This window comes from Rhinatrema bivittatum, chromosome 9 (assembly GCF_901001135.1).
Source record: "Rhinatrema bivittatum chromosome 9, aRhiBiv1.1, whole genome shotgun sequence".
Lineage (NCBI taxonomy): Eukaryota > Metazoa > Chordata > Amphibia > Gymnophiona > Rhinatrematidae > Rhinatrema > Rhinatrema bivittatum.
The window spans coordinates 242,850,490-242,875,822 of NC_042623.1; the positions used below are offsets into that span (position 1 = coordinate 242,850,490).

Sequence of the window (25,333 nt, forward strand, 5' to 3'; positions counted from 1 at the left end):
AAGCAGGTACAAGCAACACTAATCCAAGATTGTGGCAATATTAATAGAAGACTTGAGAATGTCGAGAACAACATGAGGCACTTAAACTGCGGGTATTAAATTTTCCCAGGGTGATGGGAGAATTACCAAGAATGACTGTTAAATGCTACTTTTTAGAAGCATTAGAAATTTCCCCTGACCATACTCCACCCCTGGATAAAGTGTATTTTCTTCCTGTTTGTTCTACCCAACAAGTACAAGTGGCCTCTAATGTTTTAGAGAACCTAACAACATTCTTGGAAACCTCTACATACGAGATAGTAGAAAGAACAACCTTATTGATATCCTTTTTCAAGAGGTGGATATGGGAAAGATTATGCGTGCCTACTTTAAAAAAAATTCAAGCCGTGTTTATGGGAGGAAATGTAAGGATTTATCCCGATTTAACTAAAGTGACTCAGATTAAGAGGAAGAATTTTCTGGCGTTGAAAGCTGAAGCATTAGCAGGGGGGGCATCATTTTTTTTTAGATTACTCTGCAAGTGAGTAATCAAGTATGGAGGGAATAACTACATCTTCTACCAACCTGAACAGCTTAAGAACTTTATAGAGGCAAAAAAAAAAATATTGTTGCAAATAGGCAACGTATAGTCCGTAAAATGGAAAATCTGGTTTTGCATGATGCCTTTTCTATATTGGAACTTATTTTGCTTTTTGATTCTCCTTTAATTTGCAGATATTCCTCCCCCCAGAGGATATTGGGGTCTAATGGGTTTTCTAACAATTTGCCTGAAATTTTGAAAATATTTCTTTTTCCTCAATTGTTCAAACCATATTACTTTGTCAAAGTGGATGATTCTTGCTTCCATTGTTAACTGGTTTTTTCCCCCTAGTTCATTGTAAACCGGTACGATAAGACCTGGTCTTGAGCATCGGTATATTAAAAGAATTTAAATAAATAAATAAATAAATAAATAAATAAATGATTTGTAAGAATGTTAAAACTTAATAAAGAAAGAATAAAAAAACAAAAACAAAAAACAAGAGACTAAATGCTCAGTAGAATCTATATGGATAGAAATCCCATGTGTGTTGGGTAAGAGTATAGTGATAGGAGTATACTACCGTCCACCTGGACAAAATGGTCAGACAGATGAAATGCTAAGAGAAATCAGGGAAGTTAACCAATTTGGCAGTGCAATAATAATTGGAGATTTCAATTATCCCAATATTGACTGGGTAAATGTAACATCAGGACTTGCTAGAGACATAAAGTACCTGGATGTAATAAATGACTGCTTCATGGAGCAATTGGGTCAGGAACCAACAAGAGAGGGAGCTATTTTAGATTTAATTCTTAGTGGAATGCAGTATTTCATGAGAGAGGTAACGGTGGTGGGGCCACTTAGCAACAGTGATCATAACATGATCAAATTTAAACTAATAACTGGAAGGGGGACAATAAGTAAATCTACAGCTCTAACACTAAACTTTCAAAAGGGAAACTTTGATAAAATGAGGAAAATAGAAAAAAACTGAAAGGTGCAGCTGCAAAGGTTAAAAATGTTCAACAAGCATGGACATTGTTTAAAAATACAATACTAGAGGCGCAGTCCAGATGTATTCCGCGCATAAAGGTAGAAGGAAGGCAAAACGATTACCCTCATGGTTAAAAGGTGAGGTGAAAGAGGCTATTTTAGCCAAGAAAACATCCTTCAAAAATTGGAAGAAGGATCCATCTGAAGAAAATAGGATAAAACATAAGCATTGTCAAGTTAAGTGTAAAACATTGATAAGACAGGCGAAGAGAGAATTTGAAATGAAGTTGGCCATAGAGGCAAATAACTCATAATAAAAACTTTTTAAAATATATACGAAGCAAGAAACCTGGGAGGGAGTCGGTTGGACCATTAGATTAAAGGGGCTCATAAGGAAGATAAGGCCAATGCAGAAAGACTAAATGAATTCTTTGCTTCTGTGTTTACTGAGGATGTTGGGGAGATACCAGTTCTGGAGATGGTTTTCAAGGGTGATAAGTCAGACGAACTAAACCAAATCACTGTGAACCTGGAAGATGTAGTAGGCCAGATTGACAAACTAAAGAGGAGCAAATCACCTGGACCGATGGTATGCATCCTAGGGTACTAAAGGAACTAAAAAATGAAGTTTCTGATCTATTAGTTAAAATTTGTAACCTATCATTAAAATCATCTATTGTACCTGAAGACTGGAGGGTGGCCAGTGTAACCCCAATATTTTAAAAGGGCTCAGGGGTGATCCGGGTAACTATAAACCAGTGAGCCTGACATCAGTGCCAGGAAAAATAGTGGAAACTATTCTAAAGATCAAAATCGTAGAGCATATAGAAAGACATGATTTAATGGAACACAATCAACATGGATTTACCCAAGGGAAGTCTTGTCTAACAAATCTGCTCCATTTTTTTTGAAGGGGTTAATAAACATGTGGATAAAGGTGAACCGGTAGATGTAGTGTATTTGGATTTTCAGAAGGCGTTTGACAAAGTCCCTCATGAGAGGCTTCTAAGAAAACTAAAAAGTCATGGGATAGGTGGTGATGTCCTTTCGTGGATTACAAACTGGTTAAAAGACAGGAAGAGAGTAGGATTAAATGGTCAATTTTCTCAGAGGAAAAGAGTAAACAATGGAGTACCTCAGGGATCTGTACTTGGACCGGTGCTTTTCAATATATATATTAATGATCTGGAAAGGAATTCGACGAGTGATTTGCAGATGATACAAAATTATTCAGAGTAGTTACATCACAAGCAGATTTTGATACATTACAGGAGGACCTTGCAAGACTGGAAGATTGGGCATCCAAATGGCAGATGAAATTTAATGTGGACAAGTGCAAGGTGTTGCAGATAGGGAAAAATAACCCTTGCTGTAGTTACACGATGTTAGATTCCATATTAGGAATTACCACCCAGGAAAAAGATCTAGGCATCATAGTGGATAATACTTTAAAATCGTTGGCTCAGTGTGCTGCAGCAGTCAAAAAAGCAAACAGAATGTTAGGAATTATTAGGAAGGGAATGGTTAATAAAACGGAAAATGTCATAATGCCTCTTTATCGCTCCATGGTGAGACCGAACCTTGACTACTGTGTACAATTCTGGTCACCGTATCTAAAAAAAGATATATTTGCGAAGGAGAAGGTACAGAGAAGAGCAACCAAAATGATAAAGGGGGTGGAACAGCTCCCCTATGAAGTAAGGCATAAGAAGTTAGGGCTGTTCAGCTTGGAGAAGAGTCGGCTGAGGGGGGATATGATAGAGGTCTAAGATCATGAGAGGTCTTGAATGAGTAGATGTGAATTGGTTATTTACACTTTCAGATAATAGAAGGACTAGGGGGCATTCCATGAAGTTAGCAAGTGGCACATTTAAGACTAATCGGAGAAAATTCTTTTTCACTCAATACACAATTAAGCTCTGGAATTTGTTGCCAGAGGATGTGGTTAGTGCAGTTAGTGTAGCTGGGTTCAAAAAAGGTTTGGATAAGTTCTTGGAGGAGAAGTCCATTAACGGCTATTAATCAAGTATACTTAGGGAATAGCCACTGCTATTAATTGCATCAGTAGCTTGGGATCTTCTTGGCGTTTGGGTAATTGCCAGGTTCTTGTGGTCTGGTTTGGCCTTTGTTGGAAACAGGATGCTGGGCTTGATAGACCTTGGTTTGACCCAGCATGGCAATTGCTTATGTTCTTACATTGCAGGAAGAATTTTGGACCTGTGGTTTAAAAATGAAAAATAAAATAAACGGTGCACAAAGTTTTAGCGGCATTGAGGGGATTCATTCTTTGGAGTTCTTTTAGGTGGGGGGAGGGAAAACTATGCACGTAGATTACATTTTCAACTGTCTTTTATTTGCTGAGGAGAAAGTCACTGCAGAAAAAGCAGGCACCAATGTCCACTGGTAATTTGTACCCACCGCAAGTTTGAAAGAGAAAGTACGTGTGTACTTCCTCTTTGAAAATTTGGTGGAGGCTGTGGGTGAAAAGTACTTGCTAACGTTGCCCCAATGCGGACAGTTTGAGAATGGCCCTCATTGTGCCGTTCCATGGGAGGATCCATGTACCTCCAACTTGGATCTGCTAGGTTCTACCATTAGTTTTATTTATAGACCGTCATTGCTTCTTCCATGCTTTGTACTGCCACCTACTACAGCCAAACTGCACAAACTTTATCCTTGCCATTCGTGGGTCATCGGCTGATAGCTCTTTCGATCAATGGCGACCTTCAGTGTTACCTGTGCTCAGGGTACCAACCAGTCCTTAAAGTCCTTTTCCTGAGCTGCGTTGCCATTCCACTCCTGTCTGCTACTGCTTGCTCAATTGACACAAATGCCACTTTTCCACATTTTAATGCAAACTGCAGCTTTTATTGCAGCTTGCTTCCTGAATCATTATCTGACAGTTGACTCGTAAACGCCAAGTGGAGACAGCAAGTTGGATACTCCTAACTTTGGCACAGTGTTTTTCCTGCACTGTTACAACCATCTATGGTAATTAAGATGCAAGTCATCTGCAGCAGTGGTTCCCAAACCTGTTCTGGGCAATCCCCAGCCAGTCAGGTTTTCAAGATAGCTGCAAGAAATATTCATGACAAAAATTTGCATGCACTGCCTTCATTGTATGCACATTTATTTCTTGCATATTCCTTGCAGTTATCCTGAAAACCTGACTGGCTGGGGATCATCCACTGATCTATGTAACATTTTTTTCTGTCATATTTAATGATGAAAAAAAAGTCTTCTATAAGAAACAAACTTCAGGATTGGTTACATCCCATTAAAAGATGTTTTAATGGTTTTATTATGGAAATATTCACTTTTCAGTATCTATAATTGTTTGGGTAGCTACAAATTATATTTTGAATGGAACTTAAAAGAGTTGTTAAAACAAACAATTTATTGAAACCTTGAGGATTTTTTTCTTTTTTTTTTATTACACATCTGGAATCCCAATAATATTCCAGGGTTTGTTTGCTTAAGAAAACCCATACTATGAATTACAACAGTGTTATTCAATTTGAGGCTTGACGTCACATGTGACCCCTTGGCAGCCTCAGCATGGCTTTTGTTTTTTGTACTACAGAAATTTTAAAATGCTGCAGAAAGAAAGAGATGTGGTTACTTACATTTTAAGGCTAAAAGAAGTTAGCATATGATTTTGTCTCTTGGAGACTTGGGCCCACCGCTGAAACAGCTCACTGAAGTGACAATGGTTGTATATCATCACATTACAAGATTGCAAGGTAAGCTAGATGACATTTCTTCATTTTATAGTTTGGACGACACTTGTGGGATTTGTATAATCCTGTGACGCCTTAACATTTTCAACACTACATAATGAAAAGGAAGTTCTACATGACAGAGCTGGAAAGAGAAAAAAAATATATACATCTATGCAAAACCACAATTGTGTGTTTTACCTACCAATGTTTTCTCTAACCAGCTCACGCCAAATGAATGGGCGTAAGCTAAGAGATTTCTTTAGATTGTTCCGTCAGTGTAAGTGCAAGTTTTAAGAAATCTCCAAATTGTCAGCAAACGTAGAACACAACATAGAAATCATGGATAGAAAACTAAACTTTGTAGAAGATGTACAATACCCAAGAAAGTGCCCACATAAGACAGGACTACATCTTAGCTTCAGCTCCTTTTCACACTGGAGCTTGGTACAGAACTCACACCAGCCAGCACTGCACTCTGAGTAAGATCATAGCATCCAGAAATGGCATCTATCGGCTGGATGGGATAGATGCAACAATGCAGACATCAAAATTCAATCCTATGTCACAACAAGACAGACCTTAATCTGACTGGAAATACAACATGGACAGCTGATAAGACAACATATTGTTCTTCGTGGATATTATGATCTTATTCAAGGCTGGGCGTGATGGAGCAACAATGGTATTCATTTTATGGGTTTATCAAAGAAAACATTTAGAATTACAACTCACAACTAGATATAGCATTTTTTTGATCCAGTACAAAATCTAAAATATTTGCAAGTAAAAATATGAAAAAACCCCCAAACCAACAAACAATAGCTGACAGTGTTTTCGATACAGCGATATGGCAGCAATACGAGACAAATGTTGAAGAAACCTTTAATAAGGTGTTCTGGTCCCATTTCTACTTATAGGGCTCAGTTTGAATTAGAAAAAATAAACATTTTTGGCTATAGCTTTAGTAAACAATGGATAATAAAAATATTGCAAAAATACTTCAAGATAAAATATGAATGAACAGGTTGTCTACTCAGCTTGAGCACTTTAATTAACTTGTCGTTGTCTATAACATGGACACTTTGAATGACCTTCCTTTGTTTATTCCTCCCCCTCTCCCTCACTTTCCACACTAGCACCATTTTCCTGCCCTGCTTTGCAGATGAATGATATCTGCAGCCCATTTACAATTTGGAGGTGAATCGGACATATGTTGTCTGATTGGCGTCAATCGAAGATTACACACAGAAATGGCCCCCGCTCCCCTCCCTCATTCCACAGATGGCCCATTCAAAGAAAAATGTAAAAAAAAAAAAAAGATGGCACATAAGAGAATTAATTGATGGTAGGCAAAGCTGGGGATCCGAAGGCTACCCTTTCAAAGTTGTCCATGTAACTCACACATTCCCTTTAAAATGCAGAATGCAGTCAATCTGAAACGTTTCGGAGGCCTCTGAAAAATAAGTGTGATTAATGGGGTAAACTGAGCCCTATTTGTGGCTGGTAAAAAAACTCAACACCGTAGTTCTAGTTCCGGCATGAAACAATGTTTTGAAAACAATGAACACAGTTTTCTTCTGCATAATAATAACATCATGTTTGCATATAGAACAGCTTTCTGCATTATTGCTCTACTTATAAGAATAGATTAAGGAACTTAGAAACAGATTACACGTTACAAACTTAAGGTTCTTTGGTGAAGAATGAAATAACAGCATATTGTAAATCAATGTCAAAAGATCCTTTTGTGTGTGTGTGTGTGTGTGTGTGCGCGCGCGTGTGTGTGTGCGTGTGGGCGCCTTTATCTGTTGATCCTTTGGATTCTCTCGCAGAGGAGGGAGAGGTACTGCGTAAGCTTCACCATAGCCACAATGGCAATTCCACCAATCATCATACAGGACGGCCAGAACAGCGAGTGGAACACCACATTCCAACTGTATAGTTTGGTTAAAATGACATTTTTCTGATTTCCTTCCGGATCATAGAAGCAAGAAAAGCGTTGGTATTTTCTGAAGTTTTCAATGATAACATTCACAAGAGACATGGATTCATCATAGTTCTTTCCACACTTGGGTACGTAGGAACACTGTCAAAAAGAATGGAAAACATTTTTTTTTTATGAATAAAATCATTTACCCATACTATGTTAGATGATCAAACATAAAAAGAGGCGCATTACATTTTTATTTTTGGTTTGACAAAAGAAGAAGACATTCAGATTCATGAGTTTCAGGGTCAGGACTGTTACTCTGCTGCAACTTTAGAAGTAATATACTGGTAACTCTCTTTGTATGCAGTCCCAATGTATGCACAGATAATCAATGTTTGACTTTGTTCTTATACTATTTATTTTAGTTTCACAATAATTTTTTAGCTCAACTTTGCACAAAATGCTAAAGATGGCTTACAGCATTATTTGAATTCAGGTACAATAAAATCCCTGCCACTAAGAGTTTATAACCTAAGTTAGTGGTTCTCTATAAACCCAGCCAGTGTATCTCCTGCATATTCAATGTGGAGATCCTGTAAATCAAACCTGGCTGCCATACTTAAGGAAGGGAGTTGCCTTTCCCTGCTCTCCCCATTAGGCTACTCCTTGTACATAGGCATGTAAGGAGAGAGGCAACCTTCAGCCCTTGTGGACACCAATCCACTTAGGTTTTCAGGATATCCCTAATGAATATGCATGAGATAGATTTGCATGCACATGCCTTCAATTGTACGTAAACCTAGCGCATACATGTTCATTAGGCATATGCTGAAAACCCAAGTGGATTGGTGTCCAGAAGACCTCGAGGTTGCCTGCATCTGCATTTAGGCTGCATACATAGCAGTTTATAACATTGAATATCACGTAATTTGAATAAAAAGCACGTCTGTGGTTACTGGTTAGTCCTAATATGCTTTGTTCAGAAAGGTTGGAAAACAAAACTAAAATACATAATTAGCATAATTCTTTCTCTTGACTACAATACAGGTATATATGTTAACTATGTACATAAGAACATAAGAAATGCCATACTGGGTCAGACCAAGGGTCCATCAAGCCCAGTATCCTGTTTCCAACAGTGGCCAATCCAAGACACAAGTACCTGGCAAGTACCAAAACATTAGATAGATCACAAGCTACTATTGCTTATTAATTACCGTCATAGCAGTTTATGGATTTATCCTCTAGGAACTTATTCAAACCTTTTTAAACCCAGTTACACTAACTGCTGTAACCACATCCTTTGGCAATGAATTCCAGAGCTTAACTATGCACTGAGTGAAAAAGAATTTTCTTCAATTTGTTTTAAATGAGCTACTTGCTAACTTCATGGAGGGCCCCCTGATCCTTCTATTATCTGAGAGAGTAAATAACCAATTTACATTAACTTGTTCAAGTTCTTTCATGATTTTGTAGACTTCTATCATATCCCCCTCAGTTATCTCTTCTCCAAACTGAACAGCACTAACTTCTTTAGTCTTTCCTCATAGGGCAGCCATTCCATGCCTCTTATCATTTTAGTCACTCTTCTCTGCACTTTCTCTAGTGTAGCTATATCCTTTTTGAGATGCGGGGACCAGAACTGCACACAGTATTCAAGGTGCGGTCTCACCATGGAGCGATACAGAGGCATTATGGCATCCTCCGTTTTATTTTCCATTCCCTTCTTAATAATTCCTAACACTCTGCTTTTTTGATCGCCACAGCACACTGGGCCGACAATTTCAATATGTTATCCACTATGACGCCTAGATCTCTTTCCTTTGCTATATGCAATTTCTAATGTATGCACATTTATTCGAGCTATGAGGGGTATGAACCTGAAAAGAGAATCTGTCATATGACAAATGGAAAATAAAAAGCATCTCACATAAGTCGTGAAACCCTAGAAATGAGTTGTTGACTGGGTGGAAAATTAATCTAACAATCTGAATGAAGACGCTCACATCATTCATAAAGAATGGCCGCTCCGACTTTGTGAGCCGACTAATTTTAATTATTTTCCTACTCGCCGAACATCAGCTGTTATTTTAATTTGGATTTCATTACTATATGTATATAAAAGCCCAAGTTAGAGAAATCCAAGGCAATTAAGCAGCAATCAATCTATGGCAGCATTTAATAGTGCTGTGCACATTCTGGCGCAGGCTCACACACTCGGTGCATGGGACACACAGACTCAGGGCGCAGCGCTGGTCCATTAAACCTTCCAGGACTCGGAAGTTACTAGGAAATATTCATGGCTGGTCCAAATTTCACCATTCAAGTAATGGCAAATTTTGCCCATATCCATGAATGGTATCTACCATACCTCATATCTACCATATCTGCTATACCTCGGTATATAAACTCTTCTAAATAAATAAAATAAATAAATACCAAATGACAATGGAGCACTGGCAACTTTAATACACACAACTGCAACTGCTCAGATACATGTAAAAGACTTCAGGTTCTGTAAACATTGCCCACTTTGCATTTAATGTCAATGGCTTTTTCAGCTTCAGTTATCAGACTGATGGGCAGTTGCTTAATATAGAATGTTTCACAGATATGAGCAACTAACTGTCTACAGTTATTAATGACTATAGGAAATTGGATGGAAAAAAATGGTCATGCTAATATGTATTTTACTTGTTCATTAAAATATTTTGTGCCTCTTTATCAGGAAATGAGGTATATGGTTGTTTACAGTTTAACCCCTGGTGCTGAATTGCTGATGAAAGAAAATCTGTCATTCCTTTCTTCTACACTTATGCTCATTACCTCTCTTCTCTTACCGTCACCTACATCCCTCCCTGTGACCTCTATTCCATCCAGCAAGCTGTCTGTATGGGTGCCCTTCTCCTCCGTCACCAACTCACCGACTATGCACTTTCCACCTCGCTGTGCCAAATGCCTGGAACATCATTCCTGAGTCGGTGTGTCAAGCCTCATCTCTGGCCATATTTGTCCCCACACAAAAAAACCTTCTTCAAAGTTGCTTTAAAATTTTAAACACTGGCTCTTCCTGGTCATAGCCTTCTCAATTTTACCCAGGTTTTACTGTAATTAATACATTTACTGACCCCTATTTGATGTATCTGTTTGTCTTGACTAGACTGTAACGCCACCAAATTGGGATTGTCTCTTGCACGTATCTGTAGAGTCCTGCACGTGTGCTTTAGAAATGATAAATAGCAGTAGTTTGGGATTGGAGCAATTAGCACTTTTAAAACTAAGATCAGGGTATGTTCCAGTGGTTTGCATGGTAATACCTATATCCTGTGATAAATACTTTATTCCTCTAACTTGGTTCTGAACCATGGGCTATGGTGGATTTTCTCGCTTTGTATACATTCACTTCCTTATGCATACACCCCCAGATAATCCAACTAGAGTGGTAATATTTTGCAATATATCTACACTCTCAGAAATCTGAGGCCAAAAGTAAACGAGACTGCACAAGAATAAGTATGTGATTGACAACGGAATTCTCTCTGATTTATAAAATTATACATAAGAACATAAGAAATTGCCATGCTGGGTCAGACCAAGGGTCCATCAAGCCCAGCATCCTGTTTCCAACAGAGGCCAAACCAGGACACAAGAACCTGGCAATCACCCAAACATGAGTGAATTCTTAAAAAGGTGAGATGAGATCAGCACTTGTAGTGATAGATTCATTCAGCAGAGTTGATCATTTAAATTATCATCTCCCAAACTCGTTTTAAAAAAATGTGTTCATTCTAAGATAAATGGCTAAATCATCTGTAGTGGGGACCAATTAAAAATTTTTTTTCTGGTAATATCTCACTTCCTATTTTTCTTTTTCCTTTTTTTGATGATTTCTTGATAGCCTCCTTTCCTTCATTCTCTTATGGGGACCTGAATTGCATTACGATTAGAATATATATTTTTTTATTGTTATTGACATTTCTGGTTCTATATCTTTATAATGCAAATTTGCTTGGCTTTTGTTTAATTAATGCGAGTAAATGCTAAAATATATTACATTAAAAAATGTGTTCATAAATCATCCATACATTAGTAATAATACTGTCCCTGAAATGGATACAAAATAAAAAATGGGCAATATTTTAAAATCTGTACAACAGATATTCAACAGGATAAACATTCTGCTGAATATCGCCGAATGGCCAGGCAAAGCTATCTGGATAACTTTGTAACCTAACCAGCAATATTCAAACCTAGCCAGTTAGGTTTCAAAGTTATCCTGATAATTTAACAACTGGCTATTTTGAAATAATATCTCCAGTTAAGCAATGATTACAATTAACCCCCCCCCCCCAAACTCCCAAATGCACCCTGTGTGGCCCAATCCCCCAATAAAAAGCTTGCTGGCCCTGCTGGGTGATCCTGGAGGCTCCCTCCCCAAATCCCTCTAAATAAACTATTAAAGTTGCAGGCCTCTAGGCCTGAAAAGCCTCCCTCCCCAAGGGATAAAAGCTGTTAATCTGAGGACCACATCAATATGCCTCCTCCCCCCTGCACCCCACCCCCACCAAATAGGCCCCAATCCTCCCGTCCCACCTACACCCCCAAACCTCAAATTGGGATTGGGAGCTTGGAACTTGAATTTGGTTTTCGGGTGCATCCAGCACTGCTGTATGCATATTGCTTTGACATTGTGAGATGTGGAACAGTGCTTGAAAACCCTCTGGGATGTATAACTTTGGTTTAAAGAGACACATTTGTGGCATAAATATGTGGATGTATGTAAGAATGTCCTCAAAAAGAGTATATTAGCTATATTTTGCTTGGTCAAACAGAAATGTGGTCAAATATATTCACCCCCAAGGACCTATAAGAACAATTTGCTAGTATATCTCCTGTCTATGGCCTTCCTATTTAAGGACCGAGCATGTTCAGTTTAGCGTGATGATGCTATTTAGCTCCTCTTCGGTAAGCAACAGGCTGGGTTAGTAAGCTAACACCGGTCCTAAGTAGATATTAAATAGTGTTCAGTTAGCGAGCGCTCCGTAAATTACATGGGAGGGGTGAGCATACCACCCTATTTATCAAGCACGCACCAAACTTCATTTGCATATGACACATCTTTATTTACATGCATTGGGATGCAAATTTTAGCATGCAAGATAAGGCCTTCCTGAATAGCATGCTATTTTTAGCTTCCACACCCATATATCAGCATCCATGCTAAAGTTTATTGCCTAGACCTCATAATGTGGTAATCATGTGTGTGATGAATCCATAATATACTCAGTCTGATGGTCATGCTAGAAATGTTAAATCACTAAGAATACATGTATCAAACAAGACTGTCTCCCTGACCTCAAGATATCATTCCTGATAAACCTGCTACAGTCACATGAGTATCAATACCCTTGTAAAGGTCCTTGACTCTTTGGATGGATGCTCACTTTACCTATAGTGATTATTTCTGCCTATAATAACTCGTGAAAAAATTCCTCATGCAAAATGTTGGCTAAACTATCCATGTTAAATATTAAATGATTTTTAACGACTAATAGCACAGCCTCATAGTGAAGTACAAGAGAGTGTTGATCCAATTTATTCTCCTTTAGGGCAACTGGCAGCCAGCAGCGGGGACGGTTAAAAGCTTAAGAGACTTTTATTGTTATAGTGCTGAGCATATCAAATGTACCAGTTCAGAAATCGAGAGAGGAAAGGAACAAAGAAATTAAGAGAAAATGAACATTCGATGCATCTGTCAACAGAGATTACAATAATGCAATCAGCACCACACATTTCCTGTTAATTTCAGACCCAAATTCATCTTAGAGCCCTTGCAGCCACTACATTTCTGATAAGATTTGATAAATCATTTGCTCTAGACTCTGAGCAAGGCTTTCCTTCTTGTCTAAACTAGAACAAGGGGGAAAGCCGACAGTCGCTCAGCACTGCATGGTTCGGAGGAAAGTATCTTTGAAAGATACTAATGAAACAGGAGAGTTAGGGCATCCCAACAGAGAAGGGTTGATTTTAAAAGGTGCGGTTCCTGGCGCGAGCACATGAATGCGCCGATTTTATAACATGCGTGCATGTTATAAAATACCATATCTGCGCGCACACACGTGCCCAATTTTATAATCGGTGCACACATGTGCGGGCGGGTGTCAGTCACGCATGCAACGGGGGGGGGGTGGATTTTTAAAAAAATAGATGCGGCGACACAGGAAGGCACACGTGTGTGTAAATTTCAGGGGTTATGCACGTGGCTGGGCCTTGACCACGCTGCGCGCATTTTACAAAGAGTTTTAACCCCCTAGGCCCCCTGCTGTTGTGCACCAAAGTGCCGGGCCTGCTGAAAGGGGCGGCCTGGGGGGGGCATAGTCTGGGCGGGAGGAAGCCTGAGACGGCGCCATTCGACTCTGTCCCCGGAGAAGCGCGTGCCAGCAGCCGGCCGGCGCACGGAGATTACTTCTGTAAGTAGCAAAAAAATAGGGGCTAGGTAGGGTTAGGTTAGGGGTCGGGGAGGAGAGGGGAAAAGGTAGGAAGGATAGGGTTAGGGAAGTTCCCTCCCAGTCTGCTCCTTAATTTGAGCAGACTGGGAGGGAACTGGGGGAGGCCCGATCGTGTCGCCGCGCGTACTTCATAAAATCTCCTCCACCCCTGCGCCAAGTCGCGGTCTGCCTGCGCACACGTGCGCAGATGTTCAAATCCAGTGGGCATGTGCGTGCGGTTATCATATTTTATAACTTGTGTGCGGCGGCGCGTGCTTGTTATAAAATCGGCGCGTCCATGTGCGTACACCGGGATACGCAGGCACATGGACGCGCGCTCGTGGCTTTGAAAATCTACCTTTATAGGGAACAGCCACTGCTAGTACTGGCATCAGTAGCACGGGATCTACTTAGTGTTTGGGTACTCGCCAGTTCCTTGTAGCCTGGATTGGCCACTGTTGGAAACAGGATGCTGGGCTTGATGGACCCTCAGTCTGACCCAATACGGCAATTTCTTATGTTCTAAGTTTGCTTTTTCTCGAGAGTGAGAGAAATGTGAACGTTGCTGGGAGGGTGGAAGGCATGAGGGATCCAGATTGAAACAGTAAGCAAAATGTTCTGCAGGGCAATTGCTACATCTGTCAGCATATGCCACTCTTTTTGCACTATTGATTTTCCCAGCACCAAATTTATGCCTTGGGCAAAACTTGTGTGATTTCCGGATTGCGCAGAAATATGCCTTGCGCCATTTTTGTGTGTCTCGTATTTGACATTTTTTTTTTTTTTTGCAGAGCTGCGGAAATTGTGACAGGGTATGTGCAAATCTGAAATCTGGTGCCAATGCACATTTATTGCAAATGTAAAATACAATTTTGTGGAGGTAGGGGAAAGGGGGGTTTGCAAATCTTTTAGCCCAATCCTTAAATCTGGCTCCTAGTGTTTCTCAAAGACCAACTAGGTTTAGCCAGTCAGCACACTGGCTCATTTGCACTAGCCTGATCTTCTAGATTGTAAACGCCTTTCCGTTCTCTGTATTGTCAGTAATATTTGGAATTTAATGAGACAGCTGCACGCTTTCAATCTTGATAATGCAAAGAGGTGGAGAAGACTGACAGCTGGCACCTAGGTGAAAGATAAAAAGTCAGTTACCCTGCATCCACATATCTTGCTTGCTACATGTCACCTCTTAGCCTTTTGAATGCATGGAAGCTTGTCAGGTTTAACAGTGGGAATCCCCCTGGCTTTCACTAGCTCCCTTTCACAGTTACTCCATGCTGCTGGCTTTCTGCAAAGAAGGCTATACACAAAGAGGCAGGATGGAAGATAATACAAAAATATTGAGCGCTTCCAAGAGTATTAGAAATACTCTAGTCAGATTAATTCTCTGGTGTTTCAGATACAAAATGGATTATATTGAAGTTTTGATTACTGTGGATATGAAAATATCATTATAAATAAACCTATGAAAGTTGAAGGTGTCAGGTGTTTTAGACAGTTACATCTATGGACTTACTACTATTTAAAATATCTTCTGCATTCAGGACCACGCACTTGGCAGTTCATCTCAAAAGCAAAGGAAACTCTCGTAGGACCAAAGCTTAACCTATAAAGCAGTCGTAGACTTGGCAAACAGAAGCAAGCTTTCCTGCTGATTAAGGAGGATGGAGTATTCAGGGGAATTAGAGAGTAGATGCTGACAAGTTAAATTTTGCACTGTTTTAAGATTTGTATTAACTCATTTGATGTATTTGTAGCCATTGTAGGAAAAAGCCTTTTTGAGTTGTTGTAATCCAAATACAGCACGGTTTTTTTTATTGCTTCCACTTCAGCCACACATCACATCTGCACTGGTTACTTGCTGAGCTAATCTTTCAGAACCATATTTTCAAAGAAAATACCAAACACGTACTACTAATACTGCTACTTGACATGTCTATAGCGCTACACGGCATACGCAGCGCTGTACAAACATACAAAAAGACAGTCCCTGCTCAATAGAGCTTACAATCTAATAAGACGTCTGTGTGACTTTGTAATGCAGTTTTGATCACCAATGCTTCTTATTAGCTCTTTGCCCATCAGGATTGCACCATTCCTATGTGGACATGATCATGAGATACTTCCCATTGCCTTAGAGAGATGGGGCAAGTGTCTTCTGATAGAGCAAATGCCATAGTTATGCTGATAATTAATGTTCTTCAGCAAACCCAAGGCATCTATTCTAGAAAAGAAGAACAAGGGTTTTTGAGGATGCTTTTACAGCTGCCTTTGTAAAAATAGCTTAACATACTCAGCAGCCAGCAATGCCATCTGCAAGGTCCCAGAGGAGAGAAAAAGAGAGATGAGTTGCTACGGTACCTGAACGTATCTCGCCTTGAGCTACCAATGAAAAGGCATGGGTTGAGTATGCAATAAATACAATAAAATAAATAAATGAAAAAACGAGCCTGGGGATTATCTTCCCCTGCAACTGCAGAGAAAGGGAGGAGAGACAAGCTGCTGCCAAATGGGCCATCTCCTTCCCCTAGGCCTTGATGGGAGGGAAGGAGAGAGGAATTGTCCATGGATTTGGGAACAGATGGTAGGATAGGTCCCATCCGCACATTTTTGCATATTGACACTTGTTACTGGACTTTACCTGAAGCATAATAATTACATTTTACTGATCAGTGCAAAGAACTCCACCAAATCATTTAAACTTTACTCAAGACATAAAAATTGGTAATTATACAATGGGTTGGAACAAAAATTTGATTTTACCTATTAAGGGTATACAGTAATGACACACGTGACACCAGGTCCTCCATGACCAAATCCTGCTCATATTGAACGATGCCCCTATTCAGCCACTGCCCGGCTGGCAAAGTTAGTCAGACAAACTTATCCAGCTAACTTTGAAGGGATATTCAACAACGTGGGGCGTACTACTGAATTTCCTGGCATTCTTAAAGTTAGCCGGAAAAGTTTATCTGTCTAACTACAGGATTGCTTTTTGGTTGTTCCAAAGTTATCCGCCCATGATAGCCAGATAACACTGAAAGCTGGAGTTTCCCTGGGTAATTTAGCTGGGTAGCTGACTCCAACCTGGAGCATCCCCCAGTTCTGTCTGAGGTATCCAGCTATCTCAGGGCCAGTCAGCCCGAACTTAGCCAGACAAATGGTGCTGACGCTCGGCCTCAAAATGTCCCATTTTCCAAACGGTTCTGCCGTAAACATAGAATGAAAAATGTATTTTAAAAATCCTTTTCGAAAATGGGGCCTAGAGTCTATGCTTAGCAGGTTCTGTTTGATACAATGGAGGACTTAACCAAGGTCACAAGGAGCACTGGCAGGGTCTGGTTTTCCTGGCTCTCAGTTTGTTGCTCTAACCATTAAGCTATTTCTCCACTTTACTAAGCCCCATCCTTGCCCTAAACCTGCCCTGATACCAGCCCTTATTCCTGGTCCAGACAGATAAAGAAAAATCAGCCTATAAAGCATCTTTTTCATAAAGGATACCTAAAACTTTAAATGACATAACATGAAAAATATCTTTTTTTTTATTTGATGAAAGTCCTGAAAATGAAATGAAATCAGGTCCCTGGTAATGATGCCATCCTTTAGTCAGGCAAATAAAAAAACATCCTAGCTATGTGTAACTCTGGACCATTCAAAGTAGTTAATTGCAGTACTAGGCAGATGGGGGATATTAGAAGAAGTCACGAGAAAATGAATTCAAAGTGCTATTCATTCCTACAAATAGACTCAAACTGGAATGTAGTACTGAGAATTAATCTTCGTGTAACTAATAGCTGTGCTGGCATATATCTTTATATTTGAAGTGCATATTGTTCTTTTGTGACTATGTGTTGTCTGAATTGCTATCAAAAACACAAAAACAATTTCTTACAATTGCACATTGATTGGAAACCAACTCAGTTGCATCTACTCTATCGCAATACTTTCCACGCCAGTTATCTTTTGATTTTTTTTTTTTTATACCTTTCTTCTCTTTGAAAGCTACTTTCATTTTTCACCACAGTCATAATATATAGTGCAAAGACACATTCGACGGCAGGTGCAGAGTCCCCCGTGTGCCTTTTCCTGCCATGGTTACCAAACTATGACAGATAATGAGAATGTATCGGCCGTCCTATTACCATGGCTACTGTGTTTACTCATTTAAAAGTCCTGCAGTCTCGCAGGCGCCGCCATTACCCGAGGTTTAATGAGCGACTTGGCCTACAGCTCAGGCACTTAATACAAGAGGCGGATTCTGGTTCCATACAGAGCCAGCTCCCTGCTAAGGCGGTTCCAGTACAATATATACATGATAAAGTACCAGAGTCGCACAGCAGGCAGCCCTCTTTTTTTTTTTTTCTCTCAGTTTCCTGAGTTTTGCACTTCTCTCGGTCACTGGCAGACATATTTGGGGTAAAGCGCAGTTTCCAAATCCAAGGAGAGGCCTACGCTCTTGAGACTGCATATTCAAATAAGTGCATTCATGGCTACCAATGGGCTGTCCCTTTTTGAAAACTGAGCCTAAAACGCTTCGGGCATTAAAACCTGATTTAAAAAAAAAAAAAAAAAAAGCTCTTCTCAAGTTTGGAAGCATAAAGAAGGGAACCAAAGACCCAGATTCAGTTCCTGGACCTGGTTCTTTCTTTTCTGTACTGTCAGGGGTTGGGAAGACTGTGGAGGCATTGATCAGAGCCCTCAGCCCACTCTCCTTGTGTTATGATCATTGCAAATTTATTTATTTATTTATTTAACTTTATATACCGACTTTCAAATTAATATCAAGGCGGTTAACAATGATTAGAATTTGCAGTAGCAGAATTCATAAAAACCAAAGCTCGTAAAACAGGTAACTCACTAAAAATTACATAGTTGATTCAAATATAATAATAAGCTAAAAAATAAATAAAATCCATTAGATTAAAAAAAAACTTAAAACATAAAAACAAAATAACAGTCTTAAAAACCTAAATTTTACCATTTAAGCCCTTCTAGCTACACCTCTATCTTTAACCTGGCCTAAACCTCGGCAGTTCAAACTCTCCCTCCTCCGCCATTTACCTGATGTCTTTTTTTCCTTCTTTTAAAGAAAAAAGGAGCTTACCCTTCCCCCAGATAGTGTTCTGAGTGTCTAAAAATGTAAAAGTGAATTAAAATCTGTTCCTACCTCAGAATTAGTTTTCATTGTCTCTTCATTGTGGTAGAGGAGGAGCTTCTGCCCGGAAGAAGTCAGATTTACGTAGACCTGTAGACAGGGGTATTGAGAGATTTTCCAGGAGTCTGGACCACAGCTAAATGAGCAGTTAAATGTTTCTGTGATGGATGCATTGAGTAGCGTGCATTGGGCCTCTTCGGTCCAAACGCTAAGTAAAGAAGAAAGTTACAAAATATCAAGACCTGACCTTACGAGCGAGAAACAAATAACTAGGATATTTAAATACAGCAGGGGGAGCCCTCACAGAACTGCTATAATTATTATTTATTTTTATATACTGACATTTGATCTGAGATATCACGTTGGTCTACATTCAAGATCACAAGGAGCGACAGCAGGACTTGAATGCTGGTCTCCTGCCCACTGCTCTAACCACTAGGCTATTCCTCCTCCCTTAAGGCTCTCAGCCACATTTTGCCTTTGTACTGTACGCTCGTTGAATCCTACAACTCCCCCCTCCCCAATAACATCCCCAAAAATACATTTTAGCCTTTTGGTTTCCAAACAAAAATTGTCTAACTTCGTAGTAATAATGATATCTCCTCATCCCTCAACTTTTCTCCACCTATCTGCTTCCTTTTCTCCACTCCCCTTTCTGGCTTCTGTCTTTCCTTTAAACCCACTCCCATAGTGTTCTCACTGTCACTACGCACCACTCGTCTTCTGCCTCATCAGGTCTCCCTTTTTATTTATTTTTTTAAACTGCATCTTAAGATTCACTTTTCCTTTCCTCACTCTTGATCTGTAGAGGTGGCATTTTCCCTAGAGGGAGGCTGGTCAAAGGGACTCTGTGGGTCAATGGGTGTTTACCTGAAGAAAAAGCCCCTTTCAAAATTACACCCTCCCCCCAGTAAACGGAAATGTATGCCCGCTCTCCACTCCCAACATGCTTTTCTCCGTGAGAAAAAATGGCAGGGCGAAGCAGGAAGCAAAGAAAGCTCCTTTGCATGCTGGGAGTTTAACGTCCTGCGTGCACCTGCAGCCTCTGTGAGTATTTACCGTAAGTGCTCGCAGCTCCAACTGGGCACAAAACCTTCAAAGGGAAACTGTGGGGAGTTTGGCATTGAAAATAAGCTTGTCTAGGATGGGGGAGAGGAGGACTGGAAATGTCCCCCCAGAAAGTACTTCAGGATAGGAAAAGATGCTCTTATATCATGTATGCATCCTGCACCATAGCAGATCATTGGACTGACACAGAACGTAATTCATGTAGACTCAAGAATGACACCACTTACTCTTTGACCAAGGGGTGTATGCAATAAAGGGCATTAAGCTTAATGCACTTTAAGCATACATTTGGCGTCTTAAAATAACTACCAGTTTGAAAAATGTTTTAGCACAACAAAAAGTGGGCTTTAATGGTAGTAAAAGAATGTGCTAAGAATAGTGCAGTTCCATGAAAATGCAAGGCTCATGAAGGTTAACGCTGAAATGTAGGTATTACTACCAATGCAGATAAGTGCATTGAGGCCTACTTAACTTAACACGGGATTTTTAACATGGAATCTTTACCTTGCCTTCAGAGATGAAGTTAAAGTTTAAAGCACTTAGTTTTCTGTATGATGCAAGTCGTGGGCAGAAGGTTAACAGCTACCTCCTGGGTCCCGGGGCTCTGTGGTCTGAGGCCTGGGAGTTCTGGGCCTAGGTGTATGTACATCTTCTTCCCATCGCCTCCCATTTCCATGGGTGTAGGTTCCAGAGCTCCCAGGCCTGGGTGTACTGGTTTATAGGGTTTCCAGGACTGAAAGCTCTAGAACCAACACCCCTGCTTCAGAGACCGCCCAGGCCAGACGCCTTCTGCCCCATGAACACAGACAAGAGACCCTCTGCCCCAGGACTAGGATTAGAGGGACCCATGGTCTTAGCTAAAGTTGTTCAATTAAACAAACTGTAGTTTTTGATCCAATGAAGAAAAGACAAGGTGCTCTTTAAACCTTGAGAGACTGGAGAACTGGGCATCTAAATGGCACTTGAAATTTAATGCGGACAAGTGCAAAGTGATGCACATAGGGAAAAATCACCCTAATTTTAGATGCACAATGACGGGTTCCTCATTAGGAATGACCACTCAAGAAAAAGAACTAGGAGTCATTGGGGATAGTGCATTGAAATCCTCTGCTCAGTGTGCAGTGGCGGCCAGAAAAGCAAACAGAATGCTAAGAATCATTTGGAAAGAAATGGAGAATAAAAAGGAGAATATCATATTTCCTCTGTATAGATCAATGGTGTGCATTGTGCAATGCTGGTCATCCCATCTCAAAAAGGATGTAGCAGAGTTAGAAAAGGTACAGAGAAGGGCAACAAAAATGATTAAGGAGTTGGAACGGCTCCCCTGTGAAGAAAGACTAAAGAGGTTACGGCTCTTTAGCTTTGAGAAGAAATGATTGAGGGGGATATGACTGAGGTTTACAAAATCATGAGTGGCATAGAACGGGTAAATAGGAAACAGTTATTTATCCTTTCAAATATCACTAGCCCTTTAAGCTAATATGCACCAGATTTAAAATAAATTGGAGAAAATATGTTTTTACTCAGCGCACAGACTGTTGAATTTGCTGCTGAAGAATATGGTCAAGGTAACTAGCATAGCAGGGTTTAAAAATAATTTGGACACGTTTATGGAAAAAAGTCCATACATAGTTATTAACCGGGTGACTCAAGGAAACCTACCTAATGTTGCCAACTGGCTCCAGATTTTCTGGACAGATTGATCCAGTCCTGCTTTTACCCCACTGCTTGCAAGGACTTGTAGTTTGGCTTTTTTTAAAGGAATGTATAGGTAAGTCAGAACTACAAGTCCCAGCATGCAATGGGGTAAAACCAGGACTGGAACAATCCATCCTGATTATCTGGAACCAGCTGGCAACCCTAAATCCACCATTCATCATAGGAAGTGAGCAATTGGATCTACTTGTAGAGATGGGTCCATTTGGAGACAGGATACTGGGTTTGATGGACTTTTGGCTGTAGCAGCATGGCACGTCTTATATTCTTAATGTGATAGACATGTTTATTCTAGACTGTTTAGTTTTACTTAACATGCAACATAGCTTATCTGCTACTTTCAGACAAGACAGGTGATTTTTTTAAATTGCACTTTTGCTGTCTGTAAATGTATTTAGAAAAATTTGCAATTTTGAAAACTAGCTATGCTGGGATGCAAGACTAGAAATGAGCCAGGTTGAACTTTATGAGTTATTTTCATTGTACTGCAACTGTGTTTACAGTAGCAACCTTAATTAGTAAACTGTGCAGACAGAAGAGAAAGTCACAAGGGAGATGCAGTGGTACAATGAGAAAAGCGTATATGCACACAATAATTCTCCAAATATTAGAAATCCTTTTTAGCAGCTTGCTAAAATAAGGGCTTTACACCGGTGCAGAACATCAAACCTTTCATTAGATTGAAATAACTTGTGGGTAACCTTTCGTCCCCACTAGCTGGCCTTAGATCCCTGCCTGGTAGGTAACAGCTAGGAGGAACAGACCTTCCCCCGAGGATGCCTGCAAAGGTTCAGGCCTTATAGTGAGTGTGGTCAGTTTAGTTTGGGTTTTGTTGAGAGAGGAGCTGGTCTTTGCTCTTGTGCTGTTTGTGGTTGGGAGACTGCCCAATTCCAGTGCACCCCTTGCCTGGTAGGGGCTATCCCTTCCCGAGCGATTTTCTAAATTTCTTTGTGCTTGGGTAAGGCAACCTCCATAACCACAGGGAGAAGACCTGGTTATTCCTTTTCAGCCAATGAGAGGACCACAGTGACTCCTCACCCAGTGGGGAAGTTTGGATTTTTGAAAGTTGTGTTTTAGTGGGGAGGTCTTTTTGTACCACCCCTCCTCACTGTGTGGCTGAGCCTCGAATGCTCTGCTGGTATCCAGAAAAAGACCTTTTCCCCCAAGACGTCAACTACAGAAAGAGTCCAGAGGAGAAGAGTTTTAAGATCAAATTGGAAACCCCAACCGGATCTGCACCCCGGGGAACATCTGGGACTCTGTATTAGGAGACTCCCCTAAATAGGTTTCCCTTCCTGGCTGGGACTCTAGACCCACAGACAAGAAAAAGGGGTGAGCTGCTCTCAGAGAGTAGTAGTAAGGGACACCTGCACAGAGTGAGGAGGAGAGAGTTCCCTCTGTATGACCCAGACTGAACATAAGAACATAAAAACATGCCATACTGGGTCAGACCAAGGGTCCATCAAGCCCAGCATCCTGTTTCCAACAGTGGCCAATCCGGCCATAAGAACCTGGCAAGTACCCAAAAACTAAGTCTATTCCATGTTACCGTTGCTAGTAATAGCAGTGGCTATTCTCTAAGTGAACTTAATTAATAGCAGGTAATGGACTTCTCCAAGGACTTATCCAATCCTTTTTTAAACACAGCTATACTAACTGCACTAACTACATCTTCTGGCAACAAATTCCAGAGTTTAATTGTGCGTTGAGTGAAAAAGAACTTTCTCCGATTAGTTTTAAATGTGCCACATGCTAACTTCATGGAGTGCCCCATAGTCTTTCTATTATCCGAAAGAGTAAATAACCACTTCACATCTACCCGTTCTAGACCTCTCATGATTTTAAACACCTCTATCATATCCCCTCTCAGCTGTCTCTTCTCCAGGCCGAAAAGTCCTAACCTCTTTAGTCTTTCCTTGTAGGGGAGCTGTTCCATTCTCCTTATCATTTTGGTAGCCCTTCTCTGTACCATGTTGTCCTGCCTGTTTCTACAGTTCTATCACCTCCAAAGGTGATAGTAATACATCTCAGAGAGGATTAACATTAACCACCTGGGCCTAAAAGGTAAGCCTTTCCCCCATAGAAAGAATTCCCTCCTTGGGACTTGTTAAAATTGGGGAACTGGCAAAAAGGAGATAGCCCCAAGACACCCTCGGACTACTATAAAATCTGAAAAAGGGTCACAAACCTTTTCTGCGTTTTGTCATTAAAATGAATGGTTTCTCTTGGTAGCTGACTATTTCTGTCATACACAAGAGGAGAGAAGGGCCACATAAATAACTCCACCTCTCAGCTGTGTGACTGAAAAAGAGCCTGGGTAGCACACCCACACAAGTAAATGTTCTCCCGGGGTGAGAGGCTGGAACAGAAAGTAAAAACAACATACAACAGACCCTCTGTGCGGCCCAAACTATAGTATTTTACAAACCTGCGTGTATCAGGTACATGCAGATTATAAAATACATGCATGTCCGCCCCCAACATATGTACATATAGAGTACATGCTTATGTGCGAAGAACTACAATGCATTTCCTACCTATTTTAGAATCGCACTTGGATATTTTACATGTGAGTACAAATTCTCACTCACCTAAAACCTCAATTTATGCACGGTAAGTTGGCATATTTTAAAACAGACAGCATAATTAAATCACCAGTTTTCCAGTCTGTTCACCAATCCACCCATTCCTTCTCCATGGAGACCCTCTTAGTTAGTATGAACTCTCCCCAGTTCACCCAGACTTTCCACACAACTAATAACAAAGAATAGATGGGTCTGACATCAACTGTGCAAAATAATAAGGTGTAAAATTTCGTGAATAAGTTGACAAGCGTATGAACGTAAATCTCTTATAAAATAGCAAACTGCTTGGTATCTCTGGGCCCCACCCAGAATGGCCCCTCCCCTTTCTTCAACTCATAAATGTGTGAGTGAGAGCGAAGATACGCACGTATTTTTGATATTTATAAAATAGCATGTATGTGAATACAATAAATAAATACATACTTATATGCATATAATGCTAATTTTACACACATAACTCCTTTGAAAATTCACCCCACAATGTATTACTATTACAAGTAATGCAAACAAATTCAGTGCATGCACATTTACATCATGCATTTGGATTCTCATATTCTATAGGAAACAGAAGCATATGGTATTATAGTAAAAATATATATATATATTAATGCTGGAAAATTAAGGACATTAGCTTTATGTGAGTTGTAACAAAAAAACCCAAAATAATATAGAAAGAGGAGTCAATCTGCTGGATATCAATGGTTTCAAATGCCAGAAAATGAAAATAATGTGTCAAAAAAACAAAATAAATAAGCACAAGATCTAAACCAGGAAAACCAATGCATATAAAGTTACCTTTGCATGTAGGATCGAAGTAGCGTGATACCTAGTAGAAAGTACATCATGATAGAGCAGGCCATCATCCCAAGTCCCAGCAGGATAGCCCTGTCTTCTCCTGCTTTCAGAGCGGTCACCGTTTTCCTTTTATCCAGAAGATCATGATCCCTGATTTTTTGGTAGATATTTCTGGGATTGAAAACAACACAACCTTTACAATAAAATCTGCACTCAGTTCAATATACCCTGCGCAGATAAAAAAAAAAGTCAAAATTATGCAAAATGAATTGCTTTTATTTTTACCATAGTACATGGCAAAAGCAATAATCGAAGCCATTTCTGCGGCCAAAACATGTAATAGACTTTTTTTTATTGCTGT

The 25,333-nt window shown here is 40.1% G+C and overlaps 1 protein-coding gene across 4 annotated transcripts in view; it reads right to left on the reverse strand.

Annotated features, from left to right (window-relative positions):
- Positions 1-6,166: 6,166 nt before the first annotated feature.
- The window catches only part of KCNMB2 (potassium calcium-activated channel subfamily M regulatory beta subunit 2), a 177,342-nt gene continuing 158,175 nt past the window's right edge, over positions 6,167-25,333 (reverse strand). For all 4 annotated transcript variants that reach the window (XM_029616729.1, XM_029616728.1, XM_029616730.1 and 1 more), the window contains exons 3-5: positions 24,973-25,143; positions 18,821-19,016; positions 6,167-7,324 (exon numbers count right to left, since the gene is read on the reverse strand). In XM_029616729.1, coding sequence (XP_029472589.1) covers positions 7,040-7,324; positions 18,821-19,016; positions 24,973-25,143 — 652 coding nt within the window. In that variant the 3' untranslated portion in view covers positions 6,167-7,039. The remainder of the gene's footprint in view (positions 7,325-18,820; positions 19,017-24,972; positions 25,144-25,333) is intronic.